Source organism: Ostrea edulis, chromosome 4, assembly GCF_947568905.1.
Source record: "Ostrea edulis chromosome 4, xbOstEdul1.1, whole genome shotgun sequence".
Lineage (NCBI taxonomy): Eukaryota > Metazoa > Mollusca > Bivalvia > Ostreida > Ostreidae > Ostrea > Ostrea edulis.
Window position 1 is genome coordinate 33,509,300 of NC_079167.1, and position 16,818 is coordinate 33,526,117.

Below are 16,818 nucleotides of genomic sequence, written 5' to 3' on the forward strand. Positions count from 1 at the left end.
ACAAAACTCAAATCAATATTTGAAACCTTTCTGATGTAAAAAGTTCATAACGGGTAACACCATTTTTCAAAGAATGGGTATATGGCACTGTGATACAAATCAAACAGATTTTCATGTTTTATAAAGAAATCTGTGATATCTTTGACAAACAAATGTAACCTTTAATCGGTGTTATCAAATTGAACTAAACAGACAGTTCCCTGTAGAAAAGTAAGACTGGAACAAAATATTCAAACTAACTAAAGTATATGTATAACAAAACATCTGGCGAATGTAATTCACATACACAGCCGCAAAGCTTTTTTATAAATCAAATAAAACGAAGAAAAGGTGTACATTTACAATAATTCGTCTAATTTCCCTTTAAAAATGTAACAATTCCAAACGCATGGAAGATCGAATAATAAGAAATGGTAATTTATACAAGTTTAAATCTTACATAAACTGAGCACTGAACTCGGTATTTTTACTCTATGTGGCAGAACAAGAATATTTGAAGCTAACAGATTTGCTCTGGTTTTTCTCACTACCAGAGCACATCATTTCTATTAAGATATTACCTTATTATCCTGATGCGGGAGAATTGGATTTTGCAAACGAGTGATTGCTTACTCATTTAAATAAAAGTTTTAAAAAAGGAGAAAATTTTGGCATTTTTATTTAATTTTATTTTTGGCAAGTAACGACGAAGTTTTCAGAATAGAAATACGAGGGTAATTGAAATAAAAACCACGTCTGTCATTGACAATTTTATTTGAGATTCGTGACCCAACTGTCTTCTTAAGTGATCATATGATAGACCGACATGTAGCAATCTCAGACTCACATGTTCTACTGTTACATTGTGAAGTCGTAAATCCTCGTCAATTTGCTCCAGAAAATTTGAACGTAACAAAGTACACCCTGTCAGACCCCTGTCCGGTGAGAACCTCTACTTCGTTTGATTACGAGATATATACGTAGAAAAAGAAAATTGAAAACACTGATTAAGAAAAAAGAGACATTTATAAGTCGTAAGTAATGACGCAGAGTGTGTTATGGCAGACTTCATTTAATAAATCGATTTGTTGGTGGGCTGCATTATTTCTTTTCAGGCAGTTCAATCACGAGGTCCGCAGAGCGAGAGGCCGGACAATGGAGAAAGGTAATGATTATATTTCCAAACGTTGTTTCAAGCCATGGCAACAGCATCACCTACTCTTACACGCACTCGGTATCTATGACTTTGACAACCCAGCACTGCAACAAAGCACGTTTCATATCATAATACATTTTCAAACCTTTAAAGAATATTGTCTCAACTTAACGTTCAGCAGACAAATGTATTAGAAATGAAGGAAAAACATTTGTGTATGCGCCGGAAAGTTATGAGAAATATTCCTCCCTTGACAATTAGAAGATAGATAAGTAAAAGACGGGTGTTATTGCTCTCTATGGTATATCAGCAGCTTTGCAGATCCACACAGCGAGCCCAGATCACCCTGAGTATACACACGCTATCCGCCTACTAGATTCTAATTGGTTAAGAATCTACATGAAATACAGCGAGATTGTCTGTTGCAACAGCCTCCCTGAGCGGCCTGTGATGGTGTTTTTACCGCGAGCTAGCGATCTTATGATGGATAATTACACGTTATAGGTAAGATCTTATCCCTCCTCATGTCCGTGCTCGTTCACTTATTTGTAGAGATATTATCGCGCTGTCTATATGACCATTTTATTGCCGTGTAATTTGTAAAGAGACATGCACTTATTTCCCAGTTTTCATTTGATTTTGTTTCATACTCTTTTTCTAAAGTTTGCCTGAAGTAAATGGAACACGTTTTCATTTTGAAGGAGCATACCAATCTGAAACTTTTCGTCACTGCAATAGTTTGCTCGCCTTACCTAGGTACTTTTATTCCATACAATATTAACAGGCAATCATATCATTTCAATAAATAATTAATCGCGTTTTCTACAAAACTGCAAAATTTAAAGTCGTAAGTGATACAATATCATAGTATATCATAATATAGTATAATATCATCACTTTGATTTTCTTATAAAACATACATGTACTTATAACTTCAGCAAGGACCGCCATTTAAACTTATTACTGCTAATAGAAAATCGTTAATTAAAATGCACGGATTTTGTTCCATGATTGTGAGTTATTATCTTTTCCGAGTTATCAGTCTGGATCACTTAGTCAAATCCTTGCCTGTAAAAGATCTAAATTGGAAATTACAATTTCCCGGAAAACCGGCGCTATGTTTTATAAGGTGGGTTTATCTTTATAGAGCGGGCAATTACACACAATACCGAGATCCGCCATTCTTCCACACGACCCGCTCATTATTTCGTCATTTGTTTTCGGTGAGGGGGATTTATTAACTTTTATCCACTGAATTCTGTCCACTTCCAACACTAAAATGAAAACGGCAGTGATGTTTTCTAATGAAGAGTCTTATCCTCACCACCAAAGACGAGAATGAATGACTAGTGCGCCGTCGAACCTAATCTGGACAGAATTCTGCGACAGACCATGTTCAATTTGTGTCTCGGAGTAAACCCCGACTGCGACCTACCACTCCACATCTCATGGTCCGCCGTAATTAATATCCAATTCATCTCCGACGAAAGTCTTATTGGCAGATTGCTATCTAAACACCAGTAGTATATCAGCCATATTTACATTTAATTAAGTCGTACGATGACGTCAATTATGAATGAGGTGAAAACTGCGTAAAATGTGCATATTCAAACCTTATATAAACCTGACAGAATCAATGGATAGGAACATGTAAACAACAATTTCAGATCAAAGCTAATGTTAAATACATTCATTATATTGCTTTTTACATGCACGATGATACGAGCGGCATCAACACATCTCCCTAGTGGCTGGGCGTTACTAATCCGCCCCATGTGCAATCACACGAATTTCATATATATATATATATATATATATATTCTGTTGGTTTTATTTAATGTTTTTACTAAGTTTGTGATGAATATAATACTAAAACATACTCCTTTCCATATCACACCCTTTATTAACTCTCGACAAGTCGTCCTTGGTTTTCGGATCTAGGGCTGATAGTGAGGTCTCAGACTGATGCTGGGTGTGATATGGAAAACCATCCACTTCGTTGTTGAAAATGTCTTACTGTACATGTATTTATTTAACACATCACATTTGTTGATTTTAAACACCTGAGTTTGATTAAAACGTGTTCCAGCCTCTACAGAGAATTCTTATTCACTGATAGCAGAACTATTCACGGGGTCAATTAGGCGTGGATTCAGTTTCATCAAAATCTTGTCAGTAGGGCAGTATGGTCGGTTTCAATTCAACACTATTGGAAGGGTTTTTATTTTTTACAAAATGTATCTAGGTTTAGAAAAATCTGAAACTATGTCGCAGTATCTTTCAGGTCGCCTAACTTCTACTACGATTGAGTTCACTTTGCTTTGAAATAAGACCGATACTCTATCTTTGTACACGCCGAGCTACTATACGCGTAAGACAAATCACTTAGGTTTTTAATTACTTAGGTTTTAAATAACTTAGGTTTGGAACTGAAACGAATTCTTGCACTTGAATAGAGAGTAAATCTCAAGTAATTGAGGCCCATCCCTGAGATGGATGAAATTATCTCAAGCAGGTGACACGAGTCATTAATCAATGTTTTCAATATGTGGAAGAAAAATAGTAATTCTTATAATATTGTAAATGTCACTGTAACATAGTCAAATTGGATTAGAAGTGCGAAAGAAACCTCACGAGCAATCAGCATTGTACTTTAAGACGCTATGACGATAGCCGTAATTACCCAACATTTCATCCGGAGAGGTTCGGTGGAAACTCTGTTCCAACCTCTACATTAGAAGTTCTGCACATAGTATGGAATCCGATACCGGTGTTCGAGTCTATGCGCATGCCTCTCTGACGTCTTGAAAGAGTCGTGGGTTAATTTGATGGGATTATAAATCTATTATTTGTTTCACAATGCACGTGCGATATTGTTTGAGCATATCATAAATCGGAAATCATTCAAATGCACCAGTGAACTAGTTAGAAGGTCCGGTGAGTTTTCTTGTTATAGCATCCTTATATAGTACAATATTACGAACACATTTATCATACTGTTACGGAGTATTTGAAAGAGGATGTCACGTGTTTGATCAATGCTTTTCAATCAACATGAATATTTCATCGCCGTCGTTCCCAAAGGCTACCTACATAGGAAGGGATGTTTTAAAATTTTAAGGCCAGCTCACCTTCGGTAACGACTGTGGCTGGGAGTCTACCAGTACACTCCGCAGTGGTAGTATCAGAGCTCATATATTTTCATTGCATAGTAAATGAGACGAGCAATGAAATAAAGATGGAAATAATTAATCTCTTTAATTCATCATTTACATGGTATCTTAATTGTCTAATATTTAAGACACATATCTAGGTAATTTTTCTTTTAAATTGAGAGAAAGATGTTGCTAAATCCAATCCCAAAACGCACAAGATTAAATGAAAGTTTATATATATTCAGTCACTGGGTCGACATGTATGCATTAATCAATCTGTTATATATGCCTAATTTATGACAAGATTGCATTCCCTCGAAATAACCAAGATTGTTCATTCACTGGAAGTTCTTTGAACCTAATTGTTTTTCATTCCCATGCGTGTTCAAATCCACAAGACCACAAATCAATTTGTGCACATAAGTTATACATCATAAAACAGTAAAAGGATTAAATTCTTAAAATGTTTTAAGATAATTGATTATTGCCTTACAACACCAAAGAATGTCCATGTAAGTTACCTATGTCAATAAAAGTTTTCCATTCTAATGTAGAAAAATCTATAATCTACACTATCAACAAAGTTAAAAGCCAGTTTTTCTTTCTAAATTGTATTGTATTACGATGTGTCTGTTTTAATTTCCCGGTGTTATTTGCATTCGTTGACCCGCCGACGGAGATTGTAATCTAAAATTGGTCAACTCTGACCGTCCTACCACAACACCCCAGGAAAAGAAAACTATGCATATGATCTAAAGTAAATGACGGACCAATAAGAGAGCGACCTCAGGGAGAAATCATTATTTACATTGACATGTTTACTATTTATTGGTTTCAGTGAAGACTTTGGGAAACAACGTCATCCTTTGGGGTGAACAACGAGTATCCTTCAGAGGACTCAGAACCACTCACGCGTCCTTCATGGTCGTACTAAAGAGGATTGCATCCAACAGCAGGTACGCTAAATAGATTCATTCCGATTTGTGAATTAAATGTTCTGATATTGTTTTATTTTTTCAAAGAGAAATAAAAGCCAAAACCCTTAATGAAATCCCCCTAAATTTGAGACTTATGGGAGTTTTGCTCTGTTAATGATGTATAAGCCGCTTTTTGGAGAGAACGTTTTTATATTTTGCGTGTCAACTTTAAAGGTTAATGGCTTGATATATTTCTAAATGGAGGCCAGAATTCATCAAGTGATCCCCATTCTAGGTATTGAATGATTTCTGTTGACATGATTAAAATTAGGATAAGCTCAATCGGAAATATTTTTCCTTTTATTTGACAGGCGACTTTCGATGTTTAATTTACTGCTAACGACTATCGGAAACATTAAACTAAACCGGAAGTTTTCCATTGACGTAAATATCAACTACCGTGCATGTAAACATTTACGGAATAAATCAGCTTTGGAGTTAAGCTTAATAAGGCCATGCACAGTGCACTTATATGACATGAAAATACGATTAAGTTGTTTTTGCAAAGTCACAATTTCTTCGGGACATGTTGATATGATGCGGACCACATTACCCAAAGTTGGGAAGAGACGGAGGTTATTTTATCCTAGAATTCAGTAGGACTGAAAACAATCAGGTCTGTAAGTTGGTTATCAGATCCATATACAATGTAATTCCGCTCACTATGATAGAAATGTTGATATTTATCATTAATACATACACGTGTACAATATACTTTGCACAAAACCCTCGTGCTTTAATTCTTGAATTTATTAGAGAATATACAAAACTGTACCATGGCAACTGTCACGTTTTTAGTTTATATTTGGGGGTTTTCACGGACAGAGAATTGCGGAATCCGAGGGAGCACTTTGCCCTGATTCAACACTATGAAGAGTGCCATAATATACATGTAATACCAAAGCTAAAGAGAAATGACGTTCGAAAAACTTTTTTCCTGCGCATCATGTCAGCACCCGTAACATTGTCTCAGCTTCCACAGATAATTGTTATGTAATCTATTTTGGCATAGGAACAACAATGGCATGCATTAAACTCAAAATCGACGAGTAAAAAAAATCCCACCTTATCCAAGTAGGTTATTTTGTATTTGATTATTCTTTTCATAAAAATATCAACCAATCTAAATAGACTTGCCAGCAATATCTATCCTATTTATCTGGGCTGTTAGTCATCAATAGATGGTTTCTTGTACCAAATTCAACTGGCCACACGGTGATGAAGGCGACCGCGGACAACTCGCTGTTTCCACAACATGCACCGTTCTCAGAGCAACCGCTTCTAAGTTCTACTTTCCACAACATAATTAGTTTATGATGCATCTTTCAAACATCCGGCATTAAGTAATTTTCCCAACCGTACACATTGACTTTAATTGAGTCCTGACGACACGGTGATAATCTAATGACTGGCTATAGTTCTTGGTGACACTATCTTCTGTGTTGTAATAACGACACAAAGACGCACACACCGGTGGAGTGGAAATTCAAGACCGGTGTAGCTTCGGACTCTGCATGGGGATCTATTCTATATTGAATTGCTTTTGATCGGATGCATGGATTATATCCTTTGGCAAAAGTGTCAGCGAGCAAAAACTGTCCCTCTTTCTGTTTCGGGACAGTCGTTAGCGTTATTCTGTATCAATGTTGATGATCGACCTCCGTGTCATAAATACATGTATATAAAAATACCGAAAATTTAGATTAAAAACTAACAGCACTTTTCTAACTGAACACATGTACTTTATTAAAGTAATTTGAATTCTGTTTTTTCTTCTTCAGATAATGAGCACAGAATCCGCTTATGTCTAAATAATGGAATACAAGAACTCGTCCATACCTAACAATACTGTCATTGACAATGCGACACGGGGTGACGGAGGGGACTTTGTGTACGAGCCCCTTAAAGTACCCGGATATGTCCAGGCAATCATCATCACAGCATACTCGGTCACCATCCTCCTGTCGGTGGGCGGTAACGGTACAGTTTGTTACATCGTGTTTCGGGCCCGGCGAATGAGGACCGTAATGAATTTTTTCATCGTCAGTCTCGCTCTCAGTGACATTCTCATGGCCGTTTTCTGTATACCCTTCACTTTTGTGGCGAATCTTGTCCTCAATGAATGGCCGTTTGGAGACTTGTTGTGTCCGGTGGTCACATTCCTGCAGTCAGTTACGGTGTTTCTCAGTTCCCTGACGCTAGTCGCCATCAGCATCGATAGATACGTCGCCATCATCTACCCCTTCCGACCCAAGATGACCAAAATGCAAGCGTTTATTGTGATATCAGTGATTTGGTTGTTTTCTTTTGTCATTAACATTCCCACCGCCTTAACGGCTCGGACACATACCTACTTAAACGTATCCACGGCGCCTGAGTTTTGTGAGGAGATACTTTGGAACGACCATAGATTGGAATACGTGTATGGAGTTGCCATTTTGTTACTTCAATATTTCATTCCCCTCATCATCTTTATTTGTGCATATGGTCGAATCATCATCGCTATGTGGGTTGAAAAGACCCCTGGGGAGGCAATGTCCTCCCGCGATCAGAGAATGTCAGACTCAAAGAAAAAGGTAAGAAAAGATAGGTTTTGAAGCTGACAGAAGAGTATGGGTTAAAAGAATGATGTTCAAAGATCAAGCTTGTATTTCGTATGAATAGGCAGCTCTCAAGACAAATGAGTGGAACCAAATTTCCTTTATACAAACATATAGCTCTGAAAAAACTAATCTTTGGAAAAAGCAATATTACCGAGATGTGCATTTTTGTCGGCGTGATCAATAACAGTGTGGCTTAATTGAAAGGGTTGACAGTAAAAAGCAAGACTTCGGTGTAAATCTTTTGATATTGAATGCTAATTTATCAAGCTAATACCACCGGTTCAATGAACACCAGACCAGTCAAACTATAGAATTCACGACAGGCTCTGTCAAAACGTTCGGCCTATCATTTTCTGTATGCTATATCGCTATTTTGTCAATCGGCGTTTTTCGGAAAATTATGACTAAGATTTAATAAATGAATTGCAGAAAATAATATAGATTGATCAATAAACCACGAAGGTAGAGGTTAAACTGATAATGTGGTTGACTGAAAGACATATAGAACAATTAATGTTTTTATAAACTGATGTTTTTCATAGAAATAAATATTCGAATGTTTATATTAAATGATATGTACAAATTGGGTCAAATACTGTCTGACGAGTTTTATACTGATTGTTAGTCCGTTCTCGGCACACTGATTTTGACTACGGATTACTCCATTTACCTGATCAAGAGATAGGACTCGCGGCGGATGTGACCAGTCGGCAGGGGATGCTTACTCCTCCTAGGCACCTGATCTCACCTCTGGTATATTCAGGGGTCTGTATAACCCGTTAATCCGTGTATTCCTTAAAGGAGATGGATCTTCACTGTTCGTTTATCTTCACCTTTCACATGGTAGATTGAGTATAATGTAACAGAAACTGCATAAAGTAGATAGATATACTAGTATGTTATATTTGTTATTAATCTCGGGGTTGTTGTCCCCCTTTATATCCAGTGGCGGATTTAAGAGAGGCGCAACCGGCACCCCCTTCTTAAAATTGTCAAATTCAAGGTAAATCGTGGTCTCTTGTTTAGAAAAATGTAAACGATAAAAGAAGCAATCATTTCTTCCTTTCTCGGAAAAATAAATGACAAATTCTTTTTATTTATTGAATTACATTTATTGGAAGAACTTACATTTTTTCCAAAACCCCTTAAAATTTCATTGATTTAAACCTTATCAAAAAGAGTAAAAATGACTATGTAGGAGACATAATTTAAGCCCTACAAAATTTGTAAAACCCGGGAGCTTTGGGGCTTCACCCCCTGGGCCCCACCAGGGCTTTGCCCTACCCACCGGGGGCTTCAGGGCGGCCCCCAGACCACCTGCCTTTTAATGATGCGCCCCCTAACTGTAATTTCTGGATCCGCCCCTGATATCTGTGCCTTCATTGCACCCATTCACCAAACAGCTTAATCACAGAATCTTGGAGATAGTGCCTTTGCTATCTGTAGATGGTATGGAAACAGAATCACGATCTGTTCTACAATTTTTTCCAAATTGTGAATCCTAGAAAGATTTAGCATCACATTACCGCGATATTTCATAAATATGTTATATCATTGATTTTACCGAAGTCAGTCTTCAAAACGTTGACCTAACTAAAACAGATGTATTAGAGACCAGACTGCAGCGCAATAAATTCTGGTATAGCTTATATTAATTTGCAATATGATGAAATGGAAAATGAAAATCTCGTATATTCCGAAGTGTTAACTTGTCAGAGCGGATCTGCAGGACTGATGCAGTTGTAATGGGTTTTATAAATTAAGCTGTGCAGACATGCCCATTACCCCATGTCGGCTGAAGTCATTCCGCATTACACATAACGTTGACGAAGCTACTATTTCTGCTGTTTCCGTTACATTACGTCGATTGACACTTAAAAACTTCATATCCGAGAGTCGTATAAACTTCCGGTAGTATCGTATTACTTTGCGAATTGCGATCGATCATACGGGTAAAAAACGACACTGATGTCTTTCTTTAACAAATTAAACTTTTCAAGACCCCCCCCCCCCCCGCCACAATTCTTGATGTTTACATTTTTTTGACAATAGACGAGCGAACAGTGACCTTGCATGTACACATAATGATGGTATATACCCTTTGATGACACCAAAGCATTCGTAAATGTTGCTGAAAATAATGTTGATGTTGCGATATTTAGTCCATATGATAAGTTAACATGGCTTATTTACTCAATATAATCAAGTTAATGTAGTTTTCAAGCGCAGCTCTCGGCAAATCACGCGCGAACTGTCAGGACAGAAGATAAAGACAAATGGAAAACGCGTTGCAATATTTTCTGTTGTTTTGATAAATAAAGTTTGGCTGACTGAATATGAATTATTTAAGATTTCACCGTATCCAGTGTTATCTTAGCTGAGAAACATTTCGTTTTCTTGTGCTCCCCAAAATAACTGGATTATATTTGCACAATAGTAAAGGTCTTTTAGAATTGATTATATACCTCCTTTAGAAAGTCATTGTTAAAATTAGATAGGACTACACTATTACAGCAATTCATGCAGGGATGCTTACTCCTCCTAGGCACCTGATCCCACCTCTGATGTGTCCAGGGGTCCGTGTTTGCCCAACAATCTATTTTGTATTGCTTGTAGAAGTTATGAGATTGACCACTGTTCGTTATCTTCACCTTTTATGCATCCATATTCATAAAAGACAAGGTTTGAAATGTCAAATACTTCTAGATATATAATTTTGTCAATTAGTTAAAATATATTCTAATTACAATAGTCTGTATTTTGGTTAATCTGAAAATACAACTATATACATGTATATAATTTCCCCCTGATGATGAACAGGGAATTGTTGGTAGTCGCTCTTGATGATTATCTCCCTTGAAAACTCTTTTGAAATAAAACACACCCATAAGCTGGGTACATACCTGTATATATAACCTTGAATTTTATCATATTTACTGTAACCCTTGGTACTTATTGTGCAGTAAAATGATTAAGCACGCTTAACTGTGTTTAGCTTCAAAATAGATTGGCTGACTTCAGCTATCTCTAAAGAGTACATATGTATCACTATCTACTTACTTTCATTTTGCTGGAAAACGCGTCAATAATTGTGGGTTTTTAGGTGAAAATTTGTATTCTGGAATCCTCGTTATCTAAAAGCCGATAAACGTTTCTAGTAAACCACATGCACAAAGATCGTGTCATTCATCATGTTAGAATTTTGAAAGAAAATACCACTAGAATTCAAATAAATATACCTGCCTCCACGTCGATTTTACGTACACTGCTATTTAAGAAAACTAATCAGCGTTTTTCTCTGTTAAATATGATATCCTTTGCAATAGTTTTGTATATGCAATATTAACAATAAAATCTAATAATAATATAAAAAAAAGATGCGCATTTTCAAAATGATGGTTATCACTTTATCGAACTGATATTGATATTCTTGTTTTAAAATGATTTCAGTCAAAATGTTCAAGTTGTCTCTAGCAAAATTTACAGTTTTTCTGATGATATTCATAACTTTCTTATAATATGTATAATATTTTGATTTAATTTCGGTTAGATCATTTGCTAGAGAACTGAAATAACCCTATCAAATGGACTCAATGCCATTCACAAGACACAAACGTACATGAGGACTACGGTACTAGTTTGGTCACTTATACGACTTTCAACATTCTGAAGCAAAGTTTACATTATTTATAATGAAACGTGTAAGCACATCGTTCTTCTATATTAATAGAAAAATGTGAGTGATTCTGAAATATGATGTCATAAGAGTACAGGTGACGATAACGAACAGTGACCAATTTCCTATAAAGAACACAAAATAAAGAGTAGAGAAAACACTGACTCCTGGACATACCAGAGATCAGTGACCCTATTCACAAAATATCTTACGATTAAGATCAAAATTACAAACACTGTAATTTTCTTATTTTTCTTTTCTTGTAGATTTTCTTAATCAATATGTGAAGTACATTCATGGTTTATAAAACTTGAATACATGTGTATGACCATCTGATCGGTATTTCATTATAAGACAGAATTTTTTTCCTAGCTTAGTCGTAAGAGATTTTGTGAATAAGTGCCCTGGTGCCTAGGAGTAAGAATCCCCTGTGGACCGGTCACACCCGCTGTGAGCCCTATAACTCTATCAGATAAACGGCATAATCCGTAGTCAAAATCAGCGTGCAATGAACGGCCCAATTGGTATTAAACAAATCAGATAGCATTTGATCCATTGACAGGTTGTATTGGTAAATTAGATCGTTATAATGACCAAAAGATTTGCAAAATGCTTACTCTCCATTCTTAAACCTTCAACATGAATGTTTACACTCAATCCTTATGGATTTCGCAAATTCTATGGTCGTTATAATGATCTGATTTGCAAATGCAACTTGTCACTAGGACGAATACTGTATGACCCTACCAATTGTTAGGCCGTTCTTTACATACTTTATTTTTCATACTGATTTTCATACTGCAAGGCATAGGGATCATGGCGGGTGCGACCGGTGAATAGGGAATGCTTATTCCTCCTCCTACAACAACAGATACTTTAACTGTATTTCTAAACCATCAACTTGAAAACTTAAATTGTATTTCTAAACCGACAACATGAAAAGTTTAATTGTATTTCTAAACGGTCAACACGAACTTTATTTCTAAACCGTCAACATGAACACTATTTCTAAACCGTCAACACGAACTTTATTTCTAAACCGTCAACATGAACACTATTTCTAAACCGATACACTTAGTTCCTTCTCTCCTCCAAAACACTACCCGGACAAAGGAGTATATATTCCTAGGCACCTGATTCCACTTCCGGTGTGTCCAGGGCTCTGTGTTTGCCCAACTCTCTGTTTCGTATTGCTTATAGAAGCTATGAGATTTATCACTGTTCGTTATCTTCACCTTTTATACAAGGAAACGTGTATTTTCTGTAGCTATTACATGATACTTGTGCAGCAGGAGGAAAGTTTAAATTCACAATCTTAAATTCACGAATTTCCTCCTTTTTTGAAATCACCTAAATGATTTACACCATCTTAAATTACTGAATTTATATCTTGCATTTTAAAGTGATATAAAACAAAATATCTGTGTAGCCGTAAGCGCTGAGCATAGACCTAAATTTTACAACCCTTCACCGGCAATGTTGACGTCTCCATATGAGTGAAATATTCTCGAGAGGGTCGTTAAACAACATACAATCAATCAATCATGCAGCCGTAGTATATCTTATCCCTCATGCTTGCTACAATAATTTCCTTGTCAGAAAATAAGAGCGGTCGGAAACCCCACACTTCCGCCAACATTCCCTCTTCGTTCATGTCGTAATGTGAAAAAATTCTTTCTGCTCCATTTAGCTACTGTAACTACCTACATGATTTCTCCAAATATTGATAAGACTGATTTTTACTGGAACAGAGTAGTAAAGTACTTGTTAAAATTCTGCTACCGATTAAAAAATACATATTTACACAGAAAACTAATCTAATGAAAAATAATCTCCCGGCTGTGGGCGATAACTTTAGGACGACTTGGCTAAATTGTCTTCAGTGAGACGCTGTTACATTGTACCACGTACAAAATCCGCTTATTTCAGTTTTGCGTTTATATCAAGTCGCGGTGGCTCAGTGGTTAAGAGTACGCTTCGTGATCGGGAGGTCATGTGTTAGAATCTCACTCGTTCCCTGGCCGCGATAAACCTTAGACGTGGAAATACATGTCCGAAGCACCCCCTGGGTTGGCACAATAAAGAACCATCACTGCCCTAATCGTTATGCTCACTGCCCTAATCGTCATGCAAAGGTCAACATTTGAAACACTTCACTTACAGATTGTGGCGTCTCAGCATGCATGAAAATATCTCAAAAGGAGGTAAAACAGACAAAGCATGTTTAATGTAATGTAAAATCATTCCTTAAATGAAAAGTAAGTTATGAATAACTTAAAATCTAATCATTCTCAGTGGACTAAATAGAAAAAAAGTAAATCCTGCCAATACAACCTATCACTGGGTCTAATGCTGTCTGACGTGTTTCATACCGATTGTTAGACCGTTCTTGGCACACTGATTTTGACTACGAATAACTCTGTTTATCTGATCAAGATATAGGGCTCACGGCGGGTGTGACCGGTCGACAGGGGATGCTTACTCCTCCTAGGCACCTGATCCCACCTCTGGTGTATCCAGGGGTCCGTGTTTGTCCAACTATTTATTTTGTATTGCTTGTAGGAATTATGAGATTGATCACTGTTCGTTATCTTCACCTTGTAGGAGTTATGAGATTGGTCACTCTTTGTTATCTTCACCATTCATAAATAACTTATAATCGGATCATTCTCAGTGGACTAAGTCTCTGTTTTTGCAGTTTTCATCCCGACAGGTGAAGCGAGTTAACTGTCCGCCATTTTTGTGATGGAGCACACCACGAATTCTCACTGTAATCATTTAACAATAAATGTCATTGAAATGATATCATCTAACATCATACTTAAGATATTTGTGGTTTATTTTGCCTTCCTTAACAATAAAACTACACTAAAATATCTGTATATGTCGTACATATATATGTTAAGGACATTTAACCATCGGCAATTTTGTCTGTACTACCTTGCTCATTACTGTTATCCAAAGAAAATATCGTCTGTGTTGTTTTGTCTGTTGGTCTGCTGACTTATAGTCATTCATTACCAAATCCATAAAATACGCAATCTTGTCCGCCCCAAAGCAGATGGGCAGATTTGACGGGGTGATGAAGTAGACAATGGACGCTAAAGACGGTCTTAGCTGAGGACTGCGGGGCTATAATGACGCCATAGATTATACGGATGACAATAAAAATATGATTAAACAAGTCGTACGACGATTTCTTCTGGGAAAATTGGAAAATAAGGGAACAGTTACCGGATCGGAAAATTGTAAATCACAGTCTTGATGTGTTTAAGACTTTTGTGGAAACAAGTGATTTGTTGTAAGAATTATTCCGTCTATCCTTCTAAAAAAATTCATCAGTTCTACAAGGGAGTTCACAAAGCGGGGCACCCCGCTGGTGAATTGGATACTCAGGACTTTCCTTTTCTGTGACGTTATACATCTACAGGTTTACTAAAAATAGAATAAGACTTGTATAGAAATCCAAAATAATTTTTTAAAAACATACAGGAGAATACATACGAATTATCTCAACACTAAGCTACATGTAACAATTTTGAGTATGCTCAACTCAATAAACTATACATTGATTGATTGATTTTATATTGTTTAACGTCCCTCTCGGGAATGTTTCACTCGTATAGAGACGTAAACTATACTTTGAAATCTTATTTTGATATAAAGGAATTGATCATTATATGTGTATTTCTATTTTTTAGATAATTCGGATGATGATAGTGGTGGTTGTTATCTACGCTACTTGTTGGCTTCCGCTCAACGTCATCAACATCGCCGGCGACATCGATCCCACCATTTACGACACAAAGGGGATGAACTATATTTGGATGACTTGTCATTGGCTGGCGATGAGCAACTGCATGTACAACCCGTTCATCTACTGTTGGATGAATTCAAAATTCAGAAACGGCTTCCGAAGAGTTTTGAGTTATCTAACGTGTGGTTACGTTAGAATGGCGGACGAAGTCGAACTGTCTCACTTCCGCCGCCATGACACTGTGAATACGTCGGTAGGGGGCAGCTTACAGCTATACTACAAACAGAATTCTGTAACGTCGAACGAGTGTTCATCTCCCCGGGATAAAATTAAGAACGGACATGTGTATCGTCCGGTGCCATCTAATCTGTAGTTTACAGATAATTAAATAAAATATGTCGTACAATATATTATATCTATGCCTACTTACAAGTCACTGTAATTTTTATGCCCCACTAATCGGAGATTTGGGAGCATATAGTATTTGTTCCGTCCGTCTGTCTGACTGCATAAGCCTTAACCCTACCCATATATTTTACATGGATGGTGATAGGGCTTTCATATTTCAATGTATATTTCTTGTGACAAGACCATTCGTTAGGTAGCAAATGTTTTGACCTCATGACCTTGGGGTTTGACCTACTTTTGAAAAAGATTTTGCTTCCACACGGGGGCATTAGTGTTTCACAAACATATCTTATTTTGTTCACGAAATATAATAATCAACAACCAAACACTATTTCCACCATATAAGAAAGGTGAAGATAACGAACAGTAATCAGTCTCATAGCTCCTATAAGCAATACAAAATAAGGAGTTGGGCGAACACAAACCCCTGGATGTACCAGAGGTGGGATCAGGTGCCTAGGAGGAGTAAGCATCCCCTCTCAACCGGCCACACCCGCCATGAGATCATGTAAACGGAGTTATCCATAATCAAAATCAGTGTGTCAAGAATGGCCTAACAATCGGTATGATATGGATTGATTTTAAAGATGTCCAGACCCATCTGCACTACAAGAGCAAATGAATAAACTCTCTATTTATACGCGTGTATTTAGACGGGGCTTAATATGGAACAGCATTGTCCGTTAGCAGACAGTCAGTTATTCGGACTAATATCCTTTATGCTTTGAAATTTAGCTTTGATACTGGTACATGTATATGGCTTGATAATGATGATATACAAAACAAGTTTAAGAATCGAGGGACTTGTCCTGATACACTGTATCTTCTGGGTTGTTGCCATTTAAAAAGTATAGAGTTGTAAATTTCATTTCTTCGGAATTTTATTTGTTATTCTGTAGAATTTAGCTTTCTTAATCAATGGGTACATGTATATTGCTTTCTTAATCAATGGGTACATGCATATTGCTTTCTTAATCAATGGGTACATGTATATTGCTTTCTTAATCAATGGGTACATGTATATTGTTTTCTTAATCAATGGGTACATGCATATTGCTTTCAAACGAGATACGGATTCGAGGAATTTGACCTAATATTTCCAGAGTT

At 36.7% G+C, this 16,818-nt stretch overlaps 1 protein-coding gene across 3 annotated transcripts; it reads left to right on the forward strand.

The window, feature by feature from the left end:
- Nucleotides 1-1,234: 1,234 nt before the first annotated feature.
- Nucleotides 1,235-15,711, forward strand: LOC125670178 (RYamide receptor-like). 3 transcript variants are annotated; one of them, XM_048905184.2, is made up of 5 exons: nucleotides 1,235-1,639; nucleotides 1,799-1,891; nucleotides 5,129-5,246; nucleotides 7,049-7,843; nucleotides 15,248-15,711. In XM_048905184.2, the coding sequence occupies exons 4-5, from the start codon at nucleotides 7,082-7,084 to the stop codon at nucleotides 15,674-15,676; spliced, it is 1,191 nt and encodes a 396-aa protein (XP_048761141.1). In that variant the 5' UTR covers nucleotides 1,235-1,639; nucleotides 1,799-1,891; nucleotides 5,129-5,246; nucleotides 7,049-7,081; the 3' UTR covers nucleotides 15,677-15,711. The 3 variants fall into 3 exon arrangements, with proteins under 3 accessions (XP_048761141.1, XP_048761140.1, XP_056018410.1); XM_048905183.2 differs by lacking the exon at nucleotides 1,799-1,891; XM_056162435.1 differs by lacking the exons at nucleotides 1,235-1,639; nucleotides 1,799-1,891 and having other exon boundaries at nucleotides 4,966-5,246.
- Nucleotides 15,712-16,818: the final 1,107 nt, after the last annotated feature.

Coding starts and splice junctions, on each gene's coding strand:
- LOC125670178 (XM_048905184.2), top strand. CDS start 7,082: ATGGAATACAAGAACTCGTCCATACCTAACAATACTGTCATTGACAAT. Junction 7,844..15,247: donor TGTCAGACTCAAAGAAAAAG/GTAAGAAAAGAT, acceptor TCTATTTTTTAG/ATAATTCGGATGATGATAGT.